We start from the raw sequence: 20,624 nt of genomic DNA, 5'->3' as shown, positions 1-20,624 counted from the left end.
TTTAAAAATATGACAATCTAATCTAGAATTAATTGATTAGGTTATTTTTAAATTATGTAAACAACATTTAGGAAAATTATGTGAAAAACACAGAGATCTTATTTTTTATATAATACATACTCACTGATTTGTTATTATGTGTTGCCTTGACCAAATGTAATGATTTTTAAGACTACTGGTTTATTTTATATTTTACATGTATTTTCCAAAGATGTTTATTCCTTCATTTGTATTCTGATGAGTCTGAGTTAATTCTAACTATGGGTCTATAGTTAAATAAAATAAAATGAACAGAACAAGTTTCTGTCAGACTTGGTTTTATTTGAGAAATTGTCTTCTGCTGCATTGTAATTTTTAAGAACAGCTCTGGTCATATTTAGTATTCATGCATTTCCAAGTTTTTTTTTTCATCAAAAATTAAGTACACACAAAGCAAAGCATGCTAAAACATAAATAGCAACTCATGAGATTACCTTCTTCTCAATTTTTATTTCTCATGAATTCCATTTTTTTTAAATGTCCTAGTGAAGGACATCCATACTCATAGCAGTTTGAAGAAGGCTTTTGCTAGATGCAAAATTAGAGCCATATGGGAATTGAAGACACGGGCATGTGCTCCCACTTCTTAGATGGGTAAAAGATGTTCCTAGGACATTCTAAATTCTTTTTACTCCAGAGTTCAATTTGAGATATAGGTATGATTAAAATTATTGCAAATATCATCTTTAGACAGCTACATCATCCAAATGGATCAAAACTAATGAACAAAGCTCTCAAAGAAAAGGTTCAGTTAACTCTTTCCAAATTCAGTTTTCCCAGTTCTCAGGAAAAATGACATCATTCCTAATTTCTTAGGTCTGGTCATTGATGTCTTTATTCAGAAAAGTCTTTCTCAAATTTGAGAACAAGAACAAAATTTAGCACACTTATCCAGTTGTTTTGAGGAAAATTCTTAACATCACTTCTAAAAGATTTTTCATACTTTTTGGTTAGAACCACATGAGATTACACATGCCCAAGGAGCTGTCTTCTTTTCTACTTATAATCATTTTGTGTCCTCGCCATCTGCAAAACAGAAAAATATACACTGCTCTTAATGTTACTATATTTACTTAAATGTTCCCTGTACAGCCAACTCTTCCTTTATAAGCCACATACAAAACAAACACAAGTAGTTTTGCCATTTTCAATAGTTAAAATAAAATTCTGATGTGTTAACAGACATAAATGAGCAATATATAAATAGAACTGTAGGTACACTTCTTAGTGATTGGAAAGTCTCTGCTCAGCAAATTTAGTATCTGGCATCATTAGATAGGTTTTTGGAAGAATGTGCAGTATAGGCAATGTCAGGGCTCAGCTCAGAATCTCTTTGACCTTTTCATTGCATTAATTATGAGACAACATCCCTTTCCGATCCACTTTCCCCTTTTTCTCCCCTTCTTCTTCCCTGACCCCCAACCACTACTAAATTCCAGCACCAGCACCGGCCTTTCTTCAGAGGACTGCTGTTGGGCTCCTGGAGCTGACCTGACTACCTGCCCCTTGAGTGCCTGGGGCTTACAACCCTCCTGGAATTTGTGTCCCTCCCTATGGCCACTTCTGACCAATCACTGATCTAGGAGGGAGTAAGAAATCCAATTTCCTTGCCTCCTGAGGACATCACTGCAGCCTACCGCAGACACCTGAGTTCCCTGGAAGGACCAGGCTTCAGCTGCCCTCTATGGGACTTTGCTGAGATGACACCCTTGCTGGGCTTCGGCTCCTGTCCTGTCTTGCTTCCTGCATTGGTTCCTGCCTTTCCTGCCATCACCTCCTCAACAGATCACATGCACATAGATTCTCAGCTCAGGGTGGGCTTCAGGGGAAGCTGGCCTAAGAATCTTAGAGAGGTTCTAGCCATTTTTGCTTACATAGCCACTCCAAAGGAAAAGCAATTATGTACTTCTTGCACATTTTAAAGTTAACAGCTGATTATTTTTCATTATAAGTTTAAACGATTGAAAATGTGTAATCTCTCTACAACCATACCACTCTGAATGCACCAGATCTCATCTGAAAATGTGTAATCTGGTGACATATTGTAAAAACATGTAAAAATAAAACTTTCACATCTCTCTTTTAACGTATTCAATGAAATCTAAATTCACAGTGATTTGATATCACCATTATCCATTAACATGTATGTAAACATGTTCAGTTTAAAAGTCGGATATTTTATACTGCTCATTTCTCTCCTTAAACTTGTATTTCCATTTAACTCCTCCCATAGAATTTCATTCTAACTGTAGCATATGTATATGCTTTAAAATCTTTTACTGTTTACCTAGTCATAATTCTCTGCAAGGGGAAATGTATATGCAACATGTATATGTGTGTGTGTGTGTTAAATTTTTCCTATAAGCTTCTGCTTTAAAATTTAATCTAGCTGGATTATCATTGGAATCATTTACAACAGCACAAATATTTAAGTTGTGGTAATTCAACCAAAGCAGAAAGTAAACATTTTTATTGGAAATGCATTTATGAATTAGATGGATAGTTCTTCACTATTATTTTGACTCCTGGTGTGACAACTCCCACCCCGTCTCCAATGTCTCCCTGAGGGGGGTGGATTACATCTGGGCCAGAACACCACAATCAGATTGAGGAGATGTGCCACTCTGTGTGTGTGAGGTTGGAGGCATTTGGAAAAGGAAATAAGGTCTTCCATGATTCCTCAGACACAAATACACTCTCAGGTAGAGTGCCTTTAAGTCTTGCTTTCAGAAATCCATGCACTGGAAAATCTTTGTGTGTCCCCCTGCACACCCTGATATATGTACTCTGGTATGAAAAACACTGGCCTCACCCATACTCCTCAACATACAGTAAGAAAGTTGAGAACTACATCAATCAGGTGACCCTTAGAGACCACAAAGTTAGAAAATGATAGACCCAAACTAGCACCTGGTGGCCTCACTCCCAGTCTGGTGTTCTCTTCACCAAGGCCATCAGCTCTAATGCCATTTTTGTCATCATCACTACTATCATCATCATCATAATTTGAAATAACAGATAACATTTATGAAGCTTTTACTCTGGGCTGAGTACTGTTTGATACACTTTACACCCACTTACGCTCTCATTAGCCTATGGCATAAGGTTTATTATTATCCTCATGAGGAATGAGGAAACAGAGGTTCAAAGTGACAGGCTCAAGATCCCATAATCAGTAATTGTGGAAACAGGATGCAAATCCATGTCTGGCCCCAGGATTCATTCTTTCAATTCTTTCCCAAAGTGGTTGCTATAAACACTAGCCCCATATTATGCTCCCTAATAAAGATTCTGTAGTCAAATTGTTTTGACTGTAGCTGTTCTCTCAGAGTCACAATAACTATCAACCCCTTAAAGACAATGAAAAGTCCTGCAAAGAGGACACATACTTATCAGTGATGTCCAGAGGACAGGATGCCCATCCCCAATACCTATTAATATCTAGTGAAAGGACTCCAATTTAAAAAGGCTGATTCAAGCTCAATATCTATAGCACAAAGTCAGAGTTCTCAGACTCTAATCTGCACCAGAGTCACCTGGAGGGACCCATCTCCAGAGTTTCTGATTCAGTAGATCTGGAGGAGGAATCCAGAAATCTGCATTTCTAATGAGTTCCAAGATGATGCTGTGTTGCTGGTCTAATGATCACACTAGAGAAACACTGCATTTAATGATTGGGAAATAAAGACTAAGAAACAAGTCCTGGATTGGCATAAGGGGAAAAGGGACACAGTTATGCTTTAACAAGATACACTAAAATCTTGCAAATGTACATGTTAATGAGCAAACAGAAAATCTATTAGGTAGATAGATAAAATTAAAATGTCAGCAAAAAGGGCAGGTAAAAAGAAAAGACAACTCTTCTTTGGGAAAACAAAAGATGAGCAAATACAAAGCCTGATAATTTTGCACAAGGAATTTTTTTTCTTCAGTTGTCAATATATTATCAGACTTCAGTAACTCATACAGGGATAATACTAGATTATTATATGTGCTGGGCACTGTGTGCTTTGAGTTTTCTATGTATCATCTCCAACTTTCCATAACTGAGAGATATACTTTCCTTGCCATGGCCTGACTTTAAGGTGAAATTTATTATATAAGCATAACTATAGAGTGTATATAAGCATAACTAAAGAGTGCAAATCATTATGACAAACACCACTGATTGAGTGCTAGGGACTGTTACGGAGTGTGCAAGAATTACAAACCACCATACATACCAAATTGAAAGAGAAAAAAAGGTCCTTTAATGGCATGCCAGGAAAGTGGTGGTTGGGAGCAGGTTAACGCCTCAAAGAACCCCCAGCCCCTGAATTTTGGAAGTACAGAGTTTATAAAGGCAAAAAACACAAGAACAATTAAGGCACAAGTAGGTCAGAAGGACCCTGTTGAGGCATATATTTTGATTACATGAGAGAATTGTTTTGATTACAATTTCAGAATCTTTTGTTACACAACAGGGCCATAGTCAGGGAAGCAGGAAGGTCCTACTGTACTGGCAGCATAGGTACGGCTTCAGGAAGCCGAAAGGAAAACCTTACAAGCAAGCATACAATCGAGTCAGGTCAGAACAAAATGGCGTTACTTTGGTTCTTTTTCATTTCAGAATATTCTTAAGGGAGACACTTTAGATGTCTGTAGCTTCCATTTCCTTATCTGTAAGAAGTCAGTGATTTCCAAAGTCACTCTGATTTTCAAATTCTAAGCTTCCATGAATCCAAGAAAAATAAAAAACCCTAAACTGATATGTTTTGAAGAGTCATTGGCTTCACAGAGCAGGCCCAGCCAGCTGTCACCAAACCAAGCTGTTGGCCAGAGAGCTCTGAGGAAAGGATTAAAGACACCATCTATACCTAGATGTATAGTCTATTTACAATAGAAAAATCTAGAAGACTTTTGGAGGAAAGATGATGAAGTATGATAATAAGAACGGCATTGGTGATGCTCACTTAATGATAATCCTTCTGATTTTACCGACCTTATCATCTTCAGCAACAGCCCCCTTGATATATCCAGTTGGACTGATTTAATCAGAATTTATAGCAGGTTTTTTCAAATTTGATTGTACATTGAAATCACCTGGAGAGCTTCCAAAGATTGCTAAGGCCTACATCTCTCCCCCAGAACATATACTTTAATTGATGTAGGACATGGCCTGGACTTTAGACTTCAAAAAATATCCAGGTGGTACTAAAGTAATAAGTTTAAGAATCACTGGATTTACAGGGCTCTTTTCTGTGATTACATTGCTAAGTATATCTCTGATATGGACTGAATTGTGCCCTACCCCATTCATATTTTGAAAATATTTTATATTTTGAAGCCCTAAGAGGACATTTGATAACACTGGAGATAGAGCCTTTAAGGAGGTAAGTAAAATCAAATGAGGTCAGAAGAGTGGAACCCAGATGGTATAGTACTGGTGACCTTATTAGAGAAGGAAGGGACACCAGGATTCTCCTTTACTATGTGAGGACAGTAAGGAGGTGACTTTTTGTAAGCCAGAAAAAGAGCCCCCATCAAGAGCCATATAGGCAGTTGGGAAGCAATGGGCCACACCTGTATGCCAGCTGCTTGGGAGGCTGAGGTAGGAGGATCACAAGGTCAAAGCCAGCCTCAGCAACTTAGCAAGGCCCTAAGCAACTTAGTGAAACCTTGTCTCAAAATAAAACATAAAAAGGGCTGGGGATGTGGCTCAGTGTTTTAAGTGCCCCTGGGTTCAATCCCTGGTACCAAAAAATAAAAAATAAGCCATATAGGCTAGCACCTTGATTTTGGACTTCCAGTCCCCCAAACTGGGAGAAAATAGATTAGTCTTGTGTAAGCCACCTAGCATATGGTATGTGTGATGGCTGTCTTAGCAGAATAAGACATCCCCTCTTTTGCCTACTCCTTCTGTCTCTGATCTACCCAAAATTCCTTCCTGCAGACATTGGGAAAGCACTGAATCAGAAGTGATGGAGTCACTGTTATGCTCCAGCAAAGCACTAAGCCTCTTTGAGCCTCTGTTTCTCCACCTGCAGAGTAGGAATATTGATTCCCGCCTCCTGTACAGGTTTTGGAGAGAATCCAGTGAGCTCAGATGTACAAAATTATCTTTATGAGCCCTTTACATGGGTAAGCTGTGCCTGAAACAACTTTCTCAGCCTCGGCCAGCTTCCCCTCCAGTCACATACTGTTATGGTTTAGATGTGCCGTGGCCTCCAAAAGCTCATGTGTGAGACAACGCAGGAATGTTCAGAGGTGAAACAACTTGATTACGAGAGATATCATAATCACTGTATATTAATCCAATCATATGGATTAACTGGGTGGTAACTATAAGCAGGTAGGGTGTGGCTGGAGGAGGTAGGTCACTAGGGGTGTACCTTTGGAGTTTATATTTTTGTCCCTGGTGGATGGAACTCTCTCTGCTTCCTGGTGTCATACCCTTCCACCATGATGTTCTGCCTCACCTTGGGCCCAGAGCTATAAAGTCAGCCATCTATGAACTGAGACTTCTGAAACCATGTGTCAAATAAATTTTTCCTCCTCTAATTGTTCTTGTCAGGCCTTTTGGTCACAGCAACACGAAGCTGACTAATACACTCCCTTAACTTCTCCTTTTGTGCCTCTTTTTGTGCTTTGCCTGCCCAGCACGTCTCTGCCCACCCACTCAGCTGTTTGGCATCAGTCCAGTTCCCGAATGTCACACCCTATTTCTCTCTTAGAACAGGTGTACTGGCAGCAAATACTGTATTTTCTTCATCTGAGACTGTCTTTAATTTCAGAATGTGAACATTGTCTCACCCTCATTCCAGAGGAATATTTTCACTGCTACAGAATTCTGTGTTCATACTTCTTCTCTTTCAGCACTTCAAAGAAAACAAAAGTTGTTCCAGGGCCTGGGCAGTTTCTGGTGAGAAATCTATGATTATTTGAATAGTTGTTCCCTCATATTACAATTAGGAACATGTCGTTTTTTTCCCAGCTGCTTCAGATGTTTTTTTTTACATACTTTGTTTGTCTCAGTCAGATTATGTTGTGCCTGAGTCAGGTTCTCACTGTGCTTTTAAAATCTGTAAATTTATAGCTTTTACCAATTTGGGAAATTTGGGGTCATTATTTCTTCAAGTTTTTTTTTTTTTTTTTTTCCTGCATAAATCTCTTTCTACTATGCTCCTGGAACTGCAGTCAAGTGAAAGTTCGATATGCTGATACTGTTCAAGTCTCCACGGTTCTCTTCATTTTCCTCAGTCTCTTTCCTCTCTTCAGGGTGTATAATTAACCTTTCTTCCAGTTCACTAACTCTTTTCGCTATCATCTTCACTCTGCTACTGAGTCCATCCAAAGAATTTTTTAAATTTCACCTGTCATGTTTTACAGTTCTACAATCTCCTTTAGGTTGTTTTGTGCAATCTCAATTTCCCTGCTCAAATATCTATTTCTATTCATTTCCGAGTGTTTTTCTTTACCTCATGGAGTATGGTTATAATAGCTGCTTTAATGTCTTTATCTGATAATTTCAACATCGGAGTCAGCTTGAGGTTGGCATCTGTTGATGATCTTCTCCTTCAAGAATTATTCACACTCCTGGTTCTCTGTAAATTGCATAACTTTGGACTGTATCTTGAACATTTTGAAAATTATGTTGTATAAATTCCAAGCCTGATTATGGTCTCTGTGGAAATTTAGTACCGTTTGCTGGGTTTAGCAGGAAATCAACCTCAACAGGGATTCAGAATGTCAGTATTGTGCTGCCTTCTGTGGGTAGTGGTCCAGTTTCCATTCCAAAGCTGGCCTGTCCACATGAGCTTGGCCACAAGGTCTCTTGTCCCAGTTCCTCTGGTCAGGAAGATAGGGTTCTTCTTTAACTTAGTTGACTAGCTTTCTACTCAGCTCCCACCTGCCTACCTTCTGAGCAAAACCATGAGAGAAAAAGGGGGAAATGAGGGTTTCTTCTACTGTCTTTGACACAGGGGCTCCTTTTCCTAGGTATTCTTGCCATGAAGCTGGGTTTCTATTGTGTTTTAGCCACCTGCCCCACTGTCACCACAGAGTCCTGGTACTTGGGGCAGCCCTCAGCATGCAGTCACAAAAGAGAAAAGGAAATGAGAAAAAATGCCTCTTCACAATACACCTGCTTGTATTCATTTTTCAGAGTCCTCAGGTAGTTGCTTTTTGTATTTCTTCCAAAATTTTCAGTTGTCATTGGTAGGAAGGATGGATACTATGTCTCACTCCACATTTAGGCTAAAACAGACTTACTCCATTTGGGGTAGAACCAGATATTTCATCATATTTATATTTGTTATGGTTGGGTCTGGTAGTTCCTCTTCCCCCCACAAAAAAGTCATATGTTGAAAGATTAGATCATGTGGGTTCTAACCTCATCAGTGGATTAATCCATTTCATGAATTAGGAATCTGAGTGAACTGCTGGGTGGTGACTTTAGGCAGGTGGGGCATGGCTGGAGGAAGTGGGTCACTGGGCTGTGGCCTTGAGGACTCTACCTGTGCCTCGCCCCTTCCTGCTCTCTTCCTCTCTTGGCTGCTGTGAGCTGACAGCGTTCCTCAGCCACACCCTTCTCTCCTTCTCTCTTCAGACCCAGAGTAATGGAGCCAGCTGACCAGGGGCTGAGGCCTCTGAAACCATGAGCCAAAGTAATTCTTTCCTCCTCCAAGTTATTCTTGTCAGGCATTTCAGTCACGGTAACAAAAATTTGACTAACACCATATTTAATTATCATTTTCTTACATCTTTCTCCTTTTCTATCTATATTTTCATACTTTCCTATCTTTGTTTCCTTTTTCATCATTTTGTTAATTTTGTCACATCTTGCTATATATCTATAATTATGCCCATATCTAAAATTATGTATGTATGTAGTCTTTAAATATAACTATTTTGTAACTTTAGCTTTTTCTGAATTATATATACATACTATATAGTGTTTAATGACATAAATATACCAACTTTTTTTTTTAATCTATGCTGTTGAATATTTTTGTTACCACTAAGGGCCACTACAAATAGTGCTTCTGTATATATTATAGTATGTGACTTTGGGTGCTATATGTATTTATTTCTGTTGGGTTTTCACAATGGAGAAAAATTGCTGGGTCACTGGATATGCATATTTTCACCTTTAGTACAGACCCAGGAATGTTTATTTTAAAATAATTTCCCACAAGATGCTGGTACACAGCAAGGACTTGTGGGTGACTTCCCTGGAGCCCATTCTGGCTCCCCATTCTCCATCCCCTGTTTTTCCTTAAGCTGCAGGGACATGACCATTTCCCCATCCAGCCCAAGAAGCTGTCCTTGGCCTCCACATGGATCTCAGAACCACAGACACCTTCTCTTCTCAAAGCCCCACCAAAACCAGGGCTCAGCGAGGAACCGTCATCTCAAACCAAGACAGCCCTAGCTGAACAGGGAGAAGGAAGACCTCAAGTGTTGGCTCCTCACCCCATTCTGCCCCAGGGGACTGGGTTCCTCTTATTCAGGACCTGCCGTCCTTTCTTGTATTCTCTCATTTCTTGGGTCCCTGACTCTAAACCAAGTCTTTACACTCTTCCAGTTCTGGTTGCTTTGAACACAACTGACTCCCTTTTTGATTTTCCAGAGTTGTGTTGCTTCCTTATTTGGGGGACCCCCTTGGAGCCCTGGATGGTGATCCCCTTTTTTGTCCCATCATCTCCACCTGCCTGAATACAGTCTCACTGCTCATCTTCCACCAGGGGAAAATCCAAATAACCAAACTACATCAGGGTCTTCAACAATGGTACCCAACATTACCTTTTCCTCCTTGCTGTCTGTCATTGACTGTAGCTGTAGTTTCTTCTGAATGTGCCTCTTCTTGGTCATTTACCATCGATTCTCTAGGTGAAAAGAGCAAGTACAACTTCTGGATCAGATCATCAGTGGTCCCAGAATCATTACTATGATCATTCCCCAGTACTAAGAGATGCTGCTCCTGGGAACCAAATTCACCAAACAGCTCACTGTTTTCTGTCTCTATTTCATAGACTTCAGGAATAAGTCTGAAGTGATAGAGAAAAAGAGATGAAAAATTGGTTAGTCAAGTCTCTTGCAAGATTAAATGTAAATACATCCAGATAATATAAGAGGAATCCATTTTATGTATGTGACTGGAATAGTCCAATGTAATTTGTGGAAGGAATTTGATTCAGGGGCAATTTTCTAATATTCTGAAGGGAAATTAGGCATTTATTTGTCTCACCATCTCAGAACTCCAAGACAACACTGTGTTCATCACTGAATTTTTATTGAGTACTTAGGGTTGGACTTTGCAAAGTCAAACTTGAAAGAATCCTTCCTGTCAATCTTCACATGTGTTTTCTTTTCTAAATGACAATGTTTTGTTTTATTTTATTTTTCATGTTTTTCTTCGGCTCCAAGTTTTGATATCTTAAGTTTTCTGTTTTGGCACTACCCAACATTCGAGTTTTTTATTTAATTGCTAATAAGTTCCAAAGAAGAGGTTCGTTTGTTTGTTTCTTGATAAAAGGAAGGAAAATGGAAACATAGTTCTACTTCAGGTCATTTCTACCTGCTTCTAACTGCAGACCTGTGTTGTTATCACAATCCATAGCACTTAACCTACTCACACACCCCAAAACTTGCTTCCTGAAAACTAAAATGCATTTGCTTCACATTATTTCTTAAGGACTGTTTCCAGTTAAATATTTCCCAAACTTGGGATTTCTCAACTCACAATACAGTATCTTCCATGCCAGCATCCTCCGGACTGGGATAGGTGATGTTCACACACTTAGCTCTCAGATCTTTGGTGGGATATTTGTTGATAGCACCTGGAAAGAGACAGTAAGCTAGTTAAACTTTCCCTTTCCATATTATGACTATCACCCAAGGTCAATTCATCTTTTCCTGTAGCTGGCAGTATTTTCAAGAACAAGTTAACTTTATTAGGGACTAGGCAAACGAGGTGCACTCTGACATTAAAATACCTTATTGTTGGCCAAGTCCACAAGATTCAGAAGTAAATGGGTTAAAAAAAAATTCCTATGCTGTGTATGTCACAAACTTGTGATACAATTCAGGGACATCTCTTAATTCCTCCTAACATTTGTTTTTCTTCCTGGAAATGGAGGATCTTTCTAGAAAACTCGTTTACTATTGAAATTGTCTACTTTTTAAATTTTTTTTTTTTTTTTTTTTTTTCCTTCTACTAAACGTAACTCCTAATCCCAGAATTCCTGGGGACTATGTGAGTCCTGGGACTCTGTGAATACCAGAAAGCTCGCTTCCCTGCAAAACCCTAGCAAACTTCCAGCAGCTACAGACAACTCTTCAGTAGCGACCTCTGTCCCATCCCTGATTCCCAGCACTTGTTTAATACATTAAGATCTCGAGTGTGTTACTCCAAAATTAAAAAATGAGGACAGGGGCAGGACACACTCTTAGAGCCCCACCGTGTAAAGACACCATGAAAAACCCTTGCGTGACTATTCCTGAGCTAGTTTTCTGGGACAAGGCTCCGGAAAACATTTGTGCCTACGGCTCATAAGAATTCAAGTCAGAGCCAAAAATCATTTATGATGACAGAATAAAATACGAGCCCTTGGATCAGGTGGAGGATAGCAGCAGTGGAATATTATTTATTATAGCAGTAAACCTTGTTAAGAGTTTAGTAATTGAAGTATAGTTTGACGAACAAAAGGGGTCAGGGATAGGGGAGGCAAGTCTAGAATTTACCAATTATTAATTCTAAACTTTTAAGCAATGCATTTAATGTCTCTGAACCTCAACATTTTTCCTCATCAAAAGGGATTATGAAGATTAAATGACATAATCCATTCAAAGAGCCTGGCATGTAGTAAATACTCACAGATTAAGGTTAAAGGAAATTTTTCCACCTTGTGAGGATTTCCTGGCAAAAACTTTGAGAGTGCAGCAACTATGTTCAAGGTCATGAAGACCTGGGATTTTTCTCTGAGATTTTTCACTACTCCTTATTCACTTATATCCCTCCTCTCCAAACTGAGGTGAGGATTGTTTGACTAAATCTGCTGATGGATTGTACACAAAGAGGAAAATCTATCGTAAAAGGAATAGAAGAAAATGAATATGTAACAACAAATCCCACCATTACGTACAAGTATAATGCACCAATAAAAACATGGGAGGGGCAAAGCAATGCAAGAGAAAAATCTTGAATGACTTACGTCTGATTAAGTGGACAAAGGGCTTGATAAACTTGATGATATAGTTCAAATCTGGCTTGTGAATCCGGCCAAGCTGGACCAGGTGTTGATCGAGGGGGTGGCTGGCTAATTCTTCTAATTCTTTGTCATTGTGTACAGGACCAAAAGAAAATACAAATATAGAGAAGCCTTGACACTTGGCTCTCAGAGATACATTCCTTAAGACTTCCTTGTCTAGAGGGTTGGTTTCACCAGCAGATATTATGAAGATAACTTTGTTTTTCCTCAGATTGGGGATGCCTACAAAGACATTGTCAATTGTCCACTGCAGGGCATGACCAATAAAAACATCTCCATTGAGCTGATGAAAAGAGTCTTGGAGATGGTGTTTCATTTGGTATATACTGTTGTAAGTTACCAAATCAAATTCCAGGTAGACAGGGCATTCTTCAGTGTTGGGCAGATAGCCTGGGGGAGAGTAGCTCAGGACAGCCACTCTGTCTCCTAAGGTGGAGGTCAGTGGATCTGGGGTGATATGAAAGTAATCAAGCACTGAGGCTATAAAACCTTTCACTTCCTTAAATTCATCATTTCCTACTCTTTGGGAAGTATCAATGAGGAAAGCCACATCCATGTAATATTCTTGAAGAGAGGCATCTCCAGGTTCAGAAGTAAAACCGGGTTCTTCTTTTCTGCCATGATTTTCAAGTCCTGCAACACAATTAAGTCACTCAGTAGAAGGATAAGCTTGAAATTCCTAGCCAGGGATATAAAATACATGGCCTCGGGTATCACCATGTCTCATTTCCATACCCATGACAGACATCACTAATTGATCACAGTACTTGTCCCCAAAGGAATTCTCCAAATCCATCTTCACAGAGTGCACAGAGAGCTATTACCATTCAACACGTGTAATATGTAATGGTAATATGTTTATGCTATTTGGTTTATTTCTTTTGAGTGAGATTTGGTACATTTTGCATCATGAGAGGTATTTCACATCAGCTATTTATATACAAAAATTATTCATAATTTTAATCTCTTTTTAATATCTGAATATACCTCCTCTCTCATTCCTGATACTTGTGTCTTTTTCCTCCACTTGGTGAATTTGATTATAGGTTTATTAATTTTATTGATCTTCTCAAAGAAACAACTTTTGGGTTTATTGATTTTTCTCTGTTGGTTTTCTCCTATTTCATTGAGTTCCACTTAAACTTTATTGTTTTCTTCTGCTTACCTTAGGATTAACTTCCTTTTTCTTCTCTGGGTTTTTAAAATGGAAATTGAGGTCATTGATTTGAAATCTTTCTTCTTTATCAATGCAGGGATAAATGTTGTAAACTTCCTTATAAGTCCTGCTTTAGTGGAATTTCACAAATTCTGTATATTGATTTGATTTTCATTCACTTAAAAATTTGTTCTAATTCCCTTTTGATTTCCTGTGTTTGAGCATGGATTGTTTAAAAGTACTTTAGTTTCCAAATACTTGGAGGTGTTTTTTTTTTTTTTTCAAAGATTCTTCTACTGTTGATTTTTAATTTAGTTCTGTTTAGATCAGAGAATATACTTGGTATGACTTGAATCTTTTAAAATCTTAAGCTTTGTTTGATGGCCCACAACATGGCCTATTTTGACAAACGTTTAATGTGCTCTTGAAAAAAATGTGTATTCTGCTGTGGGGTGGAGTGTTCTATAATGTGAACTAGGTCAAATTAGGTGATGGTGCTGTTCAAATCTATATTCTGCTGAATTTTTCTCTACCTTTTCTATCAATTATTGGAAAAATATTGAAACTCACAGATGTTCATTCTATTTTTTTATCTTTTTTTCCTGTGTTTCATTTTTAATAATTTCTATTGCTACATTTTTGAGTTCACTCTTTCTTTGGCCAAATCTAATCTGTCATTAATCTTCCACCCAGGGTACTTTTCATCCTAGACTTTACAGTTTTCATATTTACAAATTCTATATAAATTTTCTTTTTGCATCTCCCATGTTTCTACTTGACTTTGTAACATGGAGTATGCTTATAATAACTGTTTTAATATCTTTTCCTGCTAATTTTAACATCTATGCCATTTCTGGTTTGGTTTTGAGGGATTCCATTCTGCGCTACTGGCTGTGTCTTTTTGTATTTTTTTATTCTTAGGTTGTAATGTTCCTTGTTAGGTTGCGGGATACCTTTGGATTCTCATAAACATTCATGTGCTTGGTTCAGAGAAAGTTACACTACATGGAGCGAGTGTGATCCTTTTGGGTTTTGCTGTTGTGATTTGTTAGGCAAATTCGGAGCAGTGTTTAATTTAGGGTAAGACATAAATAAACCAATGCCTTCCTGAGGTTTCTTTTAAGTATCTATGGATTATGGGCTATTCCAGCCTTGCAGGTGGGAAAGGCACTGTTGCTGGCCCTGTGTGAGTGATTGGTACTATATGCCTTGCAAATGGATCTTTCCCCAGGCTCGGGTGATTTCCTCACATGCTCATGCTATCAGAGTTTTGCTGAACCATCCAGGAGACCACCTGCAGATCTCCTGGAGACTCCATGTGCAACTTAGCCCCTTTGTCTCGTTGGACTCCCAGCTATGCCTCCTCAACTCTGGGAGTTTAATGGGCTCTACCAGCACTCCCCCTTCCTGCACCATGGCTTGGAAACTCTCTCAAGGCAATAAACTGGAGCAGTTGTAGCATTCACTCATTTGTTTCCCATCTCTCAGAATCACTGATTCTCATTTCCCAGTTGCCAGTGTCTTAGAAACTGTTGTTTCATCTATATTTTTCCCAGTTGGTTATTTCAATTGAGAGGTAAATCCAGTTTTTTTTATTCCATCTTGGGCAGTTCTAGTACGTGGAAATTAACCATCTCGTTTGAGATGCTCCATGTTCTCCTTCTTCTCCCAGAGGACTAAGAAATGGTCTTTTTGCACCAGATACTTCCTTCATTAATGCATTTATAGCACCAAGCAGCATTTTGCATTTCACAAGCACATTTTAAGTTTATCAGCCTCCCATTCCTCTCCACAAAACCCAGTTTCAAACTCTTCCTAGAATTTCTGATGGAGATGTTAGGCCCCTGTTTAAACGACCAAGTACAAAACAAAAAGTAAAGACAACAGTACATGGCTTGCATTCTTCTTTGCTGCGTACACTATATAATGTACATCACCACCAAAACATCTCTAGAATTCTCATGGTGTGTTAGGAATCATGCAGATCAATTAAATGAACATTTCTGCCTTTTGGAGTTTACAATTCTGGACTTGAATAACCATTACTGGCTTTGCCACCAAGATCTCTGTTTTCCTTCTATGGTATTTCGGCTTCTTTGTAAAAACATAGGGGAAAGAATTTCATATATGTTATGATATAAGAAGTATTGACTTACTATGGCAGTGAAATATTTTTTCATACATGCCCACAGCAGAAAAAAATGACTATTTTTTTCAGTTTTCTTTTTATAAATGAGCAAAATTTCAATTCTTTCCTAAAATGCCCAGCAAAACAATTTTCAAGATCTACAAAGATCTGTAAAAATAGGTTTCCTCCTTACTTTATAAAACCAGCACGAGACTCAAAGAAGTTAAATGTAGATGATTGTGCCTTGAAAACTCAGAGATTTCTTAAGGGGTGATTATTCTATTTTGAATCTAAATTCATTTTACTTAGAGGAATGGTAACTTCAAAAATGTTTTCCTTCAAGAAAACCTGGCAAAAGTGTGAGTATAATATACTCAGCGCTCACAGCAATGCTTCGTATCCCCTAGAAATGTCAACTGAGCCAAATTTCCGCCTTCGGTTCTGTGGAGGAATTTCCTTGGAATGGCAGGGGAAGAAGAGCTGGCTCACTGTATTGTGGACAAGACTTGGATGGAAAGAAGAATCTGGATGGATTTTCAGGGAAGCACCCCCAGAGATCAGCCTAACATTGGCCAAGGATTTAAGTGACAATGCCAAATACACTACTTTAACTTTAGGGAGAATTGGGCATGGAAAGGAAATTTAAACTGGGAGGGACAATCTATAAAGGACCTGAGTCATTTGGATTGGGATTAAGTGTGCTGTGAGGCAGCTATGCTCCCTTCATGGAATTTGTGGGAGACTTAAACCCATGCATGAGTTACCCAGTGGTCCATCTTGGAATTTGTCTAGGAGCCAAATTAGCCATGTGTCCTCCCGAGGCAAGCCACATGTGCCATTGAGGCTACTTCAATGTGTAAGGTTCCATCCACATAAACTATAGCTGATGTTTTTCAAGTTAACATTTTACATTATGACTTCTCATGTGGTTGCCAAGGCTTTCTTTTTGCACTTCTGCTTTCTGAGTACTAAATTGGGTTTGCTTCAGGTCTTGTGCTCAATTCCATACGTGCATTCTTTCATCGAATCTTCCTTATGGCACCAGGAGGGTAGAATCACCATCAGTCCCATTTCACAAACGAGAAAACTCAGGCTTGGAGAGTGTAAATGAGTTGGCCAAGAAATGGTAGCCTCTAAGTGATGGGATTTGAACCTAACTCTGTCTTTCAGTAGATATTGCATATGAGGGTGGAGCAGAAACACTGAAGCACATGTTAACCAGCTCACTAAGGACCCAGAGCCCTGATTTGAAGAATGTGATTTTCAGTCAATCGATTTTCTTCTGACTGAAGCCACTAGAGACTGTTTTCTTCTAAAAGTAAGGAATTATTTTACTTAAATAAAATGTGCATCCTCTTCTTCTCTAAGCATTGTAGAGCAGTAATTATGAACAAAACTTTTGGAGTTTGAGTCCCATCTCTGCTCAGTATTAACTCTATGTACCTAAGTCTTCTCCCTGCCTAAGTTTTACTATCTAATACACCCTAAGAATAAACTACAACTTACAAGATTTTTGAGAAAATTAGTTTTCACAGTGCCTAACCTGACCTACATATTCCACAAATTTAGTTGTTAAGAGAAAACAAAGAGAAAAAAATCTTAGACATTTAAAAATGCTTCCCAAAATAATAGATTCTGCAGTTTCCATGAGGAAATAAATGCAAAGTCAGTGGTATAACTTACACACACACACACACACACAAAGTACACACATGCTCTTAGAAATGAGGATAATTCTGTTGTGTTTATGCATGCTTATCTTCAGAGGAGCTGGCAGTACTTTACATACCCCTTCACCTAACACTGCCAACAAAGGTCCATCCTCCCTTCTCTTTGGTGAGGTCACTGGTCAAGTTCTCAGGCTGGGGCAGCAAGGAGGCAGGCACAAGTGTGTGATTCTGACTGCGTATATTGATTTTATGCCAAAGAGAAATACAGACATTTAAAATCTTCCTATTTTGCCTATGAAATCCTCTTCCCCTTTTTGCCTGAACAAGCAAAGTGTTTAAAATAGATTTCATCCTTTTCCCCCAAGGCAGAATAAATGTCTTTTTTGGGCCTGGACTTTTCTAGGTGGCTCTTAGATGACAAGAACAAGTCTTGTGGACCATCCCATGCTCTGAAACAATAGAAAACTCTTAGAACATCTAAGTATGCTGCAGAAAGATACCAGCATACTGAGGAAAAGTGCTGCATGCCTAGGGAACCACTGCCCCCAAGGCCCCTGGGCCTGGCACTTTAATTTTAATGGAGCTATTCTGTGTTCCGTGTCTCTCCAGTTTATAAACAGGTGATTTAAAATTTTTAAATACTAAAATTGTGCCATCAAAATTATTTTGAAATAACTCTCCCCTGTAAGCACATAATTTAACATATTTCCAAAGTTGGATACATTTCCTCATCTTTAAATGCAGAAAGTGCCATCACCAAGTAACAAGCAAGCAAAATTAAGCCAGTTTTTTCATGTGCAGATGGTCATTGGTTTGAATCTTGTCCTCAACTGTAAAACTGAATAATATAATAATAGATTTTTGTAGAGATTAAATGAATACACATATATTCATATTAAATATATTCATATTAAATGAATGCATACATATAGTGCTCACATGAGTATCCTTATCTGTAAAATGGAATAGTAAGGAATATAACAATAATGTGTTAATGATTAAATTAAATCATGTATATAAGATGTTTGCATGGTGTCTGGCTCATGATTGAACTCAATAAGCAGCACTTTCTGTGGTTACTATTATTTCTCACACATTGTTCAGTAGTCAAGTCAGACAGTGTAAGCAATGCTTTGAGAGTTATTCTTAATGGAAGGAATATTGTTCTCTGAATCATTCCACTTGAATTTTTTGTTGAACTGAATTCTTTCCAACTTCTATGAGGCACTTTTCCTGCACACTGAATAGCCTTATCAGGCGACAAGCTTCTTGAAGACATGACCTGTGTCTCTGTTTCTTTTGTTTTGTTTTGTTTTGTTTTGTTTTGTTTTTAATCTCCCTAACTCTTCAAAAAAGTCTAGCTCAGGGCTTAACTCAGAATAGGAGTCAAATACACATTTGTCACATGAAAAATGTCTGGATAATCATGGGAAAATTCATGTAAATGCTTAAAAGAGTTCTTTCTGGAGTAAGCCTTTTTGAGGGCTTCGCCTCCACCCAACTAACCACCACCACCACCACCCAACCCTCATCTTCTACCTCCATTACTGCCAGCTCCACCAACGACAGTATTATCACCACCACTCACCATCAACAGCAAACATCTTTACCACCATTGACTTCACTGCTACCATGACCTGCACCAGCAGTTTTATTACCACCAGCAACATGGCCACCACCTCCATCACCCAATTACTACTTCAAATATCCAAGTATTATTCCATTAGAAAGGGGACCTCATGAAAAAAATACCACCAATACTATAGAACATTGCTGTACTAGTTGCAACAAGTGGTTGCACAAGTTATAGAAAAGCAATCTCAGCACACATTTGAATTCAGACAGTTCACATACCCTGAACTCTCCATTTACAGTAGTCTTGTCCATATGTGAAACCTTCAAAGAAGACAACTAAAATGATAGTGATGACATTTACAATAAATTCCCAAGCAAAAGTCAATGCAACAGCTATGATGTACAATTTAAAATGAAGAGGAGACTCAGTTTATTTACCAAAGAGCACCAAGATGGTTGAAATTTCCTAAGGATTTTATGAAACATGTCATTAAAATTCCAGCATGACCACAATTCTCCTACTGATCTCTTCTTTAGAAAGTAGACTGATATGAAAGTAGAGCTTCAGTTAATATTTCATGAATGACTCAAAAGACAATTCTGTAGTGTTTAATTCCAGTACAGATTTAAATTTAGATGGAGTAAAGATATATACTCAAGTTTAATATATGACAGCAAAAATTGGAAGCAAACTATGTATTCAAAAGAGTAAATGGTTAAATATATTCATTCATTGAAAAGAACATCATGAGGACATTCAGAAAAAATCAGTATGAGGTTTACAGCAATATGGAAAATGTTATGACATATTATATGAAAAGTAAGATATGCAATTGAATAAGACTACGAAAAACAAAAAGCCTGTGGAAAAACCAAAGAACATATTCTACACTAAAAATAGCTTAGTATGCTAAATTGTTTGAGACTTTGTACTCAAATTTCATATGGTATGATAGTGCTTTATAATTTTTTTTAAAAGCATTGGCAAGATCTTGGAAGTGTAATAGAGGAACAGTGGACAGGATGAGAGGTGTTGTACATCTGTCCCATGACCTTGGGGACATGAGGTTTCTCCTAAAGCAGGATGCTTCCACTATTGAAGGCCTGATAATTATTTGTTGTGGGGCTATCCTGTGCATGATAGGATGTTTAGCAGCATCTATGGTGCAACTGCTAGATGCAAGTTGCACCCTCCAGTTATGACAATTTAAAAGTCTCCAGATATTACAATATGCCCCCTGGGGTGAGGAAGAGTAGAATTGCTCCCAGGTGGGTTTGTACCAGGAGATCACTAAATATCCCTCCAGCTCTATTATCCAATGATTGATTCAAAATCAGAAAAAAGTATTGGACTTTTTAAAAAAGTTGATCTATAGTTCAGAATAAGCTTCAAGTTAGAAAAATAAATAAAGCAAAACCCATGCAAATTCCCTCAATGTTTGTTTTTGGTTTGGTTTTTGTTTGTGGTACTGGGTATCATGCTTAGGGCCATGAGCATGCTAGGCAAGTGCTTTATCACTAAGCCCCATCCCGAGTCCCCACACAAATTCTCGAGCACAACAGCAGCTTAGTCTGAAGGGGGAAGTGTTGCTTTTCATTTTATAATGAATTTATTGAAAACAGCATCAGCTGAAGTTATCCTAAGGTCTGGAATTGTTGAAAGCCAGGAAAAAAACTTAGGCTGAGTTTGAGTTGGCATTTAACATTTATTAAATATTATTCTATTCTTTAATCTTGCAAGTAGACTAACTATAACTTAAACATTGGCTAATGCAGTATCTTTGATGAAAGCACCAGGCTCATCA

At 38.3% G+C, this 20,624-nt stretch overlaps 1 protein-coding gene across 1 annotated transcript in view; it reads right to left on the bottom strand.

Moving 5' to 3' along the window:
• Positions 1-345: 345 nt before the first annotated feature.
• The window catches only part of COL6A5 (collagen type VI alpha 5 chain), a 149,322-nt gene continuing 129,043 nt past the window's right edge, over positions 346-20,624 (bottom strand). Inside the window, exons 38-41 of the mRNA XM_079101329.1 lie at positions 12,234-12,923; positions 10,763-10,859; positions 9,823-10,067; positions 346-1,065 (exon numbers count right to left, since the gene is read on the bottom strand). Of these exons, the coding sequence (XP_078957455.1) occupies positions 1,046-1,065; positions 9,823-10,067; positions 10,763-10,859; positions 12,234-12,923 (1,052 nt within the window). The 3' untranslated portion in view covers positions 346-1,045. The remainder of the gene's footprint in view (positions 1,066-9,822; positions 10,068-10,762; positions 10,860-12,233; positions 12,924-20,624) is intronic.

The sequence above is a fragment of the Sciurus vulgaris genome (genome assembly GCF_902686455.1).
Source record: "Sciurus vulgaris genome assembly, chromosome: 10".
NCBI classification, from domain to species: Eukaryota; Metazoa; Chordata; class Mammalia; order Rodentia; family Sciuridae; genus Sciurus; species Sciurus vulgaris.
The sequence above is the reverse complement of the archived record's forward strand: the minus strand, read 5'-3'. Positions and strand labels throughout refer to the sequence as shown.